Source organism: Bison bison, unplaced genomic scaffold (genome assembly GCF_000754665.1).
Source record: "Bison bison bison isolate TAMUID 2011002044 unplaced genomic scaffold, Bison_UMD1.0 scf7180017864057, whole genome shotgun sequence".
NCBI classification, from domain to species: Eukaryota; Metazoa; Chordata; class Mammalia; order Artiodactyla; family Bovidae; genus Bison; species Bison bison.
In genome coordinates, this window is record NW_011494629.1 from 4,711,897 (window position 1) to 4,721,777 (window position 9,881).

Consider the following 9,881-nt stretch of genomic DNA (forward strand, 5'->3'; position numbering starts at 1 on the left):
AAGTCAGCCACTGTTTCCACATCTATTTGCCATGAAATGATGGGACCAGATGCCATGATCTTAATTTTCTGAATGTTGAGTTTTAAGCCAACCTTTTTACTCTCCTCTTTCACTTTCATCAAAAGGCTCTTTAGTTCTTCACTTTCTGCCATAAGGGTGGTATCATCTGCATATCTGAGGTTATAGATATTTCTCCCGGCAATCTTGATTCCAATTCAGGTTATCATTATATCTGGTACTGTGGTTAAGAATCCCTTAGAAAAAATGGAGTAACCCTCATAGTCAACAAAAGTCTGAAATGCAACACTTGGGTGCAATCACAAAAACGATAGATCTTGGCTGTTTCCAAGGAAAACCATTTCAACATCATAGTAATCCAAGTCTATGCCCTAATCACTAATGCCAAATGGTTCTGTGAAGACCTAAAAGATCTTCTAGAACTAACAGCAAAAAATGATGTCTTTTTCATCTTAGGGGATTGGAATGAAAAAAAGCAGGAAGTTAAGAGATACCTGGAGTAAAAGGCAAGTTTGGCCTCAGAGTACAAAATGAAGCAGGACAAAGATTAATAGAATTTTGCCAAAAGAACACACTAGTCATAGCAAACACCCTCTTCCAACAACACAAGAGACAGCTCTACACATGGACATCACCAGATGGTCAATACTGAAATCAGATTGATTATAGTCTTTGCAGCTGAAGATGGAGAAGCTCTATACAGTCAGCAAAAACAAGACCGGGAACTGACTATGGCTCTATATCATCAATATCAGTATCCTCAGCTCCATATTGCAAAGGTAAGGTAAGTCACTTCAATCGTGTCTGACTCTGTGCGACCCCATAGACAGCAGCCCACCAGGCTCCCCAGTCCCTGGGATTCTCCAGGCGAGAACACTGGAGTGGGTTGCCATTTCCTTCTCCAACGCATGAAAGTGAAAAGTCAAAGGAAAGTCGCTCAGTCGTGTCCGACTCTTCACGACCCCATGGACTGCAGCCTACCACGCTCCTCCATCCATGAGATTTTCCAGGCAAGAGTACTGGAGTGGGGTGCCATTGCCATACTGCAAAATTCAGGCTTAAATTGAAGAAAGTAGGGAAAACCACTAGGCATTCAGGTATGACCTCAATCAAATCCCTTATGATTATACAGTAGAGGTGATAAAAACATTCAGGGATTAGATCTGATAGAGTACCTGAAGAACTATGGACAGAAGTTCATAACATTGTATGGGAGGCAGTGACCAAAATCACAACAAGGAAAAAAAAATGCAAAAAGGCAAAGTGGTTGTCTGAGCAAGCTTTACAAATAGCTGAAAAAAGAAGAGAAGTGAAAGGCAAAGGAGAAAGGGAAATATATACCCAACTGAATGCAGAGTTCCAGAGAACAGCAAGGAGAGATAAGAAAGCCTTTTTAAGTGAACAATGCAGAGAAAGAGAGGAAAAGAAAAGAATGTGAAAGACTAGAGATCTTGCCAAGTAAATGATATACTAAGGGAACATTTCATGCAAGGATGAGCAAGATAAAGTAAAGAAACGGTAAGGAACTAACAAAAGTAAAAGAGATTAAGAAGACGTGGCAAGAACTATACAAAAAAGGTCTTAAAGACTGGTATAACCACAATGGTGCGTTCACTCACTCAGAGCCAGACATCCTAGAGTGTGAAGTCAAGTAGGCCTTAGGAAGCTTACTACAAACAAAGCTAGAGGAAGTGATAGAATTCCAGCTGAAGTATTTCAAATCCTAAAAGATGATGTTAAAGTGCTGCACTCAGTATGCCAGCAAATTTAGAAAACTCAGCAATGGCTACCAGACTGGAAAAGGTCAGTTTTCATTCCAATCCCAAAGAAGGGCAATGCCAAAGAATATTCAAACTATTATACAATTGCACTCATTTCACATGCTATCAAGGTAATGCTCAAAATCCTTCAGGTGAGGCATCAGCAGTACATGAACTGAGAACTTTCAGATGAATAAGATGGGTTTAGAAAAGTCAGAGGAACCAGAGATCAAATGGCTAACATTTGTTGGATCAAAGAGAAAGGAAGAGAATTCCAGAAAAACATCTACTTCTGCTTCATTGACTATGCTAAAGACCTTGACTGTGTGGATCTCAACAAATTGTAGAAAATTCTTAAACAGATGGGAAAACCAGACCTTACCTGTGTCCAGAGAAACCTTTATGCAGGTCAATAATCAACCGTTAGAACTGGAGATAGAACAACAGAATGGCTCAAAATCGGGCAAAGAGTATGACAAGGCTGTATGGTGTCACTTATTTAACTTCTATGCAGAGTACATCAAGCAAAATGCTGGGCTGGATGAATCACAAGATGGCATCAAGATTGCCAGGAGAAATATTAATAACCTTAGATATGCAAATGAAACCATTCTAATGGCAGAAAGTGATGAGGAAGCAAAAAGCCTTTTGATGAGGGTGAAAGAGGAAGGTGAAAAAGCTGGGTTAAAACTAAACGTTCAATAAACTAAAATCTGGGCTTCTGGCCCCATCACTTCATGGCAAACAGATGAGGAAAAGGTGACAGATTTTATTTTCTTGGGCTCCAAAATCACTGTGGACGGTGACTACAGCCATGAATTAAAAGACACTTGCTTCTTCGGAGGAAAGCTATGACAAACCTAGACAGTATATTTACAACCAGAGACATCGCTTTGCCAGCAAAGGTCCATATTCAAAGCTATGGTTTTTCCATTAGTCATGTACCTGTGTCAGAGCTGGACCATAATGAAGGCTGAGCACTGAAGAACTGATGCTTTCAAATCGTGGTGCTGGAGAAGACTCGAGATTCCCTTGGACAGCAAGGAAATCAAACCAGTCAATACTAAAGGAAATTAATTCTGAATATTCATTTGAAGGAATGATGCTGAAGCTCCAATATTTTGGCCACCTGATGGGAAGAGCTGACTCACTGGAAAAGACCCTGATGCTGGAAAAGACTGATGGCAAAAGGAAAAGGGGCAGCAGAGGATGAGATGGTCAGACAGGATCACTGATTCGCAGGACGTGAATTTCAGCAAACTCTGGAAGACACTGAAGGACAGGGAAGCCTGGAACACTCTAGTGCATGGGGTTGCAAAGAGTAGGACATGCCTTAGTGACTGAACAACCACAAAATGTTCAACAGTCTGTTTAAGAAGTTGTTGGATCTCCTATACACTATTCCCTATCACACAAACTATCCCAGCCAGGACACTGTAAAGCAAGCAACAGAAGGGCAAAATACAACAAAATCGTCATTTTTCATTATAGTAAATCAACAAGTGATGCTGAAAACTGAAATAAGTTTTAAGTTGCAGCATGAATGTGATCTTTGAGATATGAAAGTAAACACTAAAAAGATAAGTAAAAGAACTGAAAGTGACTGGCTCTGAAGAAAAGGCAATGGTTGTGGCAGACAGGAATGAACTGTGTGCATATTTGGCTCTTGAAATAATATGCGTACATAACTTTGATAAAAATAAAGTAAAACATTAACAGTAATAACAAAAAGAGATACAGCTCCACTCCTATAGTGTTTATCTACTCTGTATATTGTCTATGATAAATCCTGGTCTATCATTTAGAACAATCTCACAAAAATTACTTAGTATTTACTCAGATTGATATAAATTATTTTGAATATTTGTCAAATAAAACTATTCAAACAAAGGAAATCTGAATACCACAAAAACTGAAACACTTTATTTTTCTTATTTTACACAGAAATTTGATTTATATTTATATAACTCTACTTTGGAATTCTTATTTAATATTTGTAACATACACAGAAAATAACTATCTAACACAATTATATGCCTGGAAGTATAATAAGCACTGAAACATAGAAATTATCCTGTATCAAAGACCTCATCTAAAGGGGTAGACAGTCAAACAAAAATTAAAATATGACTGGTGCTAAGATAAATAAACTTATTACATTTATCTAACTGTAGAGTATCTCTTACATACTAAATTCAAAGTCAAGGTTTAAACCTCTTGTTCACCCTGACTTACTTGTTGCAAGCCTGTGCAAGTTACTTAACTTCATGCCTCAGATTGTTCCTGTCTTCTGACCGCATATAGGATATACTAACAGGCAAACTTGTGAGTTTGTAAATGGAGTAAAATAAAAGTCTAGAGCTTACAGAAATGGTTGCTCTAAATCACCACATTAAGTATAAATGAACTAAACACTCCAAATAAAAAGGCACAGATATCCAAATAAATAAAAATGCAAGACCTGATAATATGCTAACCACAAGAGACTCACCTTAAAGAACAGATAAAAATTAAAAGCTGGAAAATGATAAACATACAGTAAGGATAAGACTGTATTGTCTATATTAACATCAAAGAAAATTACATGATTACAGACATAAAAGGAGCATTTTTAATGATAAAAGGGTCATTTCACAAGGAAAAAATACTAATCATCGATATGTGTGTACCTAAGTACAGAGCTTCAAAATATATGAATTGAAGACTGACTGAAATAAAAGGAGAAATAAACAAATCTATAATTGTAATTGAAGATTTCAATATTCCTCTCTCAGAAACTGTAAACCAACTGGGAAGAAAATCAGTAAAGACAGAGAATGCTTGAACAACACCTAACCAAACTGACTTTACTGATATTTATAGAACAGTATGCCCAACAATTATAGAACAAACACTTTTTTCAAGTGTACATAGATCAGATAAAGGCAAATTACATTGTAATGGGATACCACTATACACACTAAAAACAAAAAGACAGATTATACCAAATATTGGTGAGTATACGAAGCAAATGAATTCTAATAGGTTGCTAGTTGGAGTAAAATGGTACACCCACTCTGGAAAAATGATTTCTCAGTTTCTTCAGATTTAAACTTATACTTATCATATAATCCAGAAATCCCATTCTCAGGAATTTATCCAAGAGAAATTACAATGTATGTCAAAGAAGTCTTACACATAAATATTACTTAAATGTTTACTTTTAATAACCAAAACCAGAAAACCCAAATAACTATCCTCAAATGAATATGTAACAAAGTGTGATATATTTATAAAATGCAATACAATTCAGCATTAAACAGAATGATCACTGATACATTCAATGACACAGCAGATTCTCAAGAACATGATGATGAGCAAAAGATGCCAGACACAACATTTCTGGGGGCTTGAATTCCAAAATCAAACTGTTGGCAGGTTTGGTTTCCATTGAGGTCTCTCTCCTACACTTGGGCTTCCCTGGTGGCCCAGCTGGTAAAGAATCTGCCTTCAATGCAGGAGACCTGGGTTCAGTCCCTGGGTTGGGAAGATTCCCTGAACAAGGCAACAACTATCCACTCCAATATTCTAGCCTGGAGAATTCCATGGACTATATAGTCCATGGGGTCACAAAGAGTCTGACATGACTGAGCAACTTTCACTTTCTTTTCACTCCTATGCTTACAGACTACTGCCCTCTTGCTTTATCTTCCTGAATCGTTTCCTCTGTCTATGAGCTCCTGGCATCTCCTTCTCTTCTTCCAAGGACAATCAGTCAGACTGGCCTCAGTCCCCACCTTAATGTTTCATTTTAACTTAATTACCTTTAGTTACATTCCAAGGTCCTTGGGGTTGGGACTGGAACACATCAATTTGGACATAACAAGCCTCCTAATTGGACTTTGACCATTCAATTTGGCTCTACTCTGCACAAACAGCAACATGATGACATGTAAAATGCAAATCTGATAATTTTTTATCATAATAGTAATCCCCTGAAAACACTTCAGGGAGACTCTATTGTTCTAAGGATAAAGATGAAAATCCTCTAAGAAGCTTTAAATAGTCTTATGATCTGTTCCTTGCTTACCACACCAGTGTCTCCTGGCCACTTCCCTTTTATATTCTAGGTACAGTCATTACATGCACAAAGCATTAGAACTGCTTTCATTTACTAAAAAGTGCTGTGATCTTTGTTGTCAGGAGGCCCCTGCAAATGTTGTTTGTTCCCTCTTGCTTGATTCTCCTACTCTTTCCTACTCCTACTTATCTTTCAGTCCTCCGTAAGCTCATAGGTCATCTTCTCTGGGAAGCTCTCTGACTACTCTCCTCACTCTGCAGCAGTCAGGCTTCTCATGAGCTCCCATAACATCCTCTATTCCATATCATAGCACACACATGACTTCATAATTGACTGTATCTAGATTTCCCACTAAAATCTTAAAATGCAGTTCATTTCTTTAGGGTACCTGTAGTCTTGGAATAGTGGTTCTCAATATGTATATGTATTTTTTGCCACTCTGCATTAACAACAGACTTCCATAAGTAAAATCATTCACGAAACTCACTATTTTAGTCTAGAGGCGTCAAACACACAAAACACTGTACATGAGATTTAGGACAAGTCTTATTCATTAACAGGCACTGCTTGGAGAGGTAATAGAGGAAATAAAATAAGGAACTGTAGAAACCCTGACTCAGGTTTTCCTTCTTAGAAAACGAGTTAATTACTATAAACTATCTATTTCAATAACTTTGAAATGAATTAAATAATGCTAAAGAATATTTAGAGCTTAAAGAAAAATTACATATAAAGTGTTCGGTTGCTCAGTCATGTCCGACACTTTATGATCCACCAGGCTCCTCTGTCCTTGGGATTATCCTGGCAAGAATACTGGGTGGGTTGCCATTTCCTCCTCCAGGGTTTCTTCCCAACCCATGGGTCAAACCTGTGTCTCTTTCAACTCTGCGGATTCTTTACCACTGAGCTGCCTGGGAAGCCCCACAATACAAAGGGATAAATACAACTGATGTAAGCAGAATACTAATGCAATCACTCCCATTATTCTGATTACCTGTTAAGTTCATCCAGACATAATCGCAGTGTTTCATAAGTTGTTAGAGCAATTTCACATTTCCTCTGTTTCACACGAATCAGTTCACTATCCTTTTTGTTACCATGTAAAATAGTGACTCTGAAATATCCCCAGGTGTCCAGCTCATCCTTCCAGTTGTAGAGGACAGAAAGAGGAGCAACTATTAAGAACATCTATAAGAAGAAGAAGAAGAAGAAGAAAAATGTATGATATAAATTTTTAAATGACAAAGAATCCCAAAGTTAAAACAGAATATCAACTATTCTATTCTTTGTTTTTTAACACTGTAGTTAATAAGTATAAATACAATTGAGCAACTGAATATGCTTTTTAACTTAGAAGACCATCAAACATTACTTTATTACTATTCTTAAGTAAAAAATAGATACCCAGCCCTGTCCAAAGTAACAGCTATTTTTTTATTTTCCCCCTAAAAGGAGTTGAGGAATAAGAAAAAAATAATTCTCTGAAACAGAGTAGAGTATAATCATGATCCAAATATTAACTTCAAGGGCCACACTGGTAACAGAAATATACAAAGCAGGCCAGGTTTTTTTCCTTGAAATGTATGGTCTTCCAGAGCTTTCTTTCCGTTTCACTTTCCTAGTCCATTTCTTTCCCCCTCTTTCAGATACTATCAGTTGATGGAAAATTAAAGCAATTAGAAGAAAACCTCCTCTTCTCTTACCACTAGATCAATAACCTACCTATATTTACTTCCATACATTCTGCCCTCCCATCTATTACCATGGGTGTACTGTCCATGTCCTTATTGAAAGACAAACTCTAATACCTGTGGCGGATTCATTTTGATATTTGGCAAAACTAATACAATTATGTAAAGTTTAAAAATAAAATAAAATTAAAAATAAATAAATAAATAAATAAAAAGAAAGACAAACTCTGAACTTACATAGTGGCTCCCATTACTTCCTGTCAACCTGAAGTAAATGCTGAAGAAACTATCCCCAATCTGCCGAACATGATTAAATTTTGCTTTTTAACAGAACACACATAAACACAAACACGTTCTAATATTTTTCAATAAACAAAACAAATCAAATTTATTGTTCTCAATAAAACAAAACAAATAAAAAAATTCTTCCTACATCTCTCTCAAGCTATTAAACCTATATCTCTCTCAGACTATCACCCATTACTTTACTTTCTTTATAGCAATGATCCTCAGGAGTTATCAGTACTTACTGTCTCTACTTACTCTCTTCCTATTCTCTTTTAACTCATGTAAGTCCTAACCCATTGACATTAACAACATATATCTGTTTAGTCTTCAAATAAATGTTTTGGGGTTTCATTGACCTTTCCTATACCAATCCAAAATCCTGCTGTCATCAACCATTTTAATTTCTAATGTTTTTATCTCTTACTGTTACCATTGTTCCTGAATTATTACCTTTAATAGGGTTTAAGTAAGTTTCTTTCCTAAAGTTTTATACTTGGTCCTACTGATAAAGATGAACTAATTAAATATACTGAAAAATTTCAGTTTAACAAAAAATAAAATAATATAATATTACTCTAAATCCTACATTCTCTTCTATGAAGTATTTCAGCTGAGCCATTTATCAGCTGTAAGATATCAAGTCTGTGACTTTCTTTTAGAAACAGAAAAAAGAAAAAGAACAGAAGATTAGTTCTCAAATAGTTTTGTGTTCTACTTGGAATTCACTCTATGAATTCCATTTTTCTCCCTCAATAAAAAAATTGGGGCTACAAGTAAAAAGCTCCTGCTCCTACGCTCTTTTCAAAATTACACAATGAAAATGTTATCCAAACACCATCTGAGCACTTTGAGCAGTTTTCCACTTGAGGGGTCATTCACCAAAGGTGTCAATGAATGTAAAGATTTCTAGAACCAGCTTTAAGATTCCAATAGAAGTTTAAAAATTAAGACATTCCTTATTTAAAAATTAAGACATTACTGATCTTCAAAACTGTGAAAAGTAAATCAAATGGATCAATAGCTAATTTTAATACTAAAAGAGGAAAGAGAACTGAGCTACGCCATTTGCAAAGTCCAGAGAAAGTATAAAAGAAGAATAACGTGAAGTATTTACTATCATGTTGTGAAAAATACTTAACTCAATAAGCCTTATTTAAGCAAAGGATGCCAAAACAATAAAATGGAAAGAACTGTCCAACTGCTAGGTCACTAATTACAAAGCAACTCTATTTATTCTGAAGTCAATAAACAATTTCACAAAACTAGGTCTAAATATAATATAATATAAATATATAAATATAAATAAATAATATAATATAATATAAATATAAATAATATTATATTTAATATAGTATATTAACATAAATAATATATTCATATATATTTAATATAATATAAATAAATTTAAATTTAAATAAATAAAATTTAAATTTGCCCACTCAAAGTTATTAAGAAATCAACAGAGGCCACATTTAACAGTACAACTACAGAATATTAAATTTCTTTTATCTCTTTCAAAAAATTTAGTTCAATTATTAGGGTACATGCTTTTAAAGTTTCAATCTTTGTGTACTATTGCTTTAGGAAAATGATGTGTTATATACTGTGACAAAATACCCAAAGATGTTTTTCATGTGTGATGATTTTTGTGGTAGGAGTAGTTATAGTAATTAACAATTACCAGAACCATTTCTAAGCACTTACTATGTGCTAAAGACAGTGCAAAGTAGTTGACAGACCTTACCTCAAGAATTATACATAGAAGAGGCTATAAAGTAGAAATATTTTATATTTCCTTTTTAAAGATGATAAAACTAAGGTGCAGAGATGTTAAATAATATGCCCAATGCCACAATGTTATCAAGTAGCAAGATGAATCCATGCCTGTATAATTCCGAAGCTCTTAACCAATAACAATATATCATGTTCACATCTTAAATCCACTGTAACTCCAGAAAGAATGAAGGGATGGAGCCAAAGCAAAAACAATACCCAGCTGTGGATGTGACTGGTGACAGAAGCAAGGTCCGATGCTGTAAAGAGCAATATTGCATAGAAACCTGG

General features: G+C 35.3%; 1 protein-coding gene across 4 annotated transcripts in view; it reads right to left on the reverse strand.

The window, feature by feature from the left end:
• The window catches only part of LOC104985718 (DNA excision repair protein ERCC-6-like 2), a 158,752-nt gene that overhangs the window by 117,639 nt on the left and 31,232 nt on the right, over nucleotides 1-9,881 (reverse strand). For 3 of the 4 annotated variants that reach the window (XM_010836019.1, XM_010836018.1, XM_010836022.1), the window contains exon 4: nucleotides 6,833-7,026. In XM_010836019.1, the coding sequence (XP_010834321.1) occupies nucleotides 6,833-7,026 (194 nt within the window). Of the gene's footprint in view, nucleotides 1-6,832; nucleotides 7,029-9,881 lie in introns of all 4 variants that reach the window. The other variant, XM_010836021.1, reaches the window with a different exon arrangement.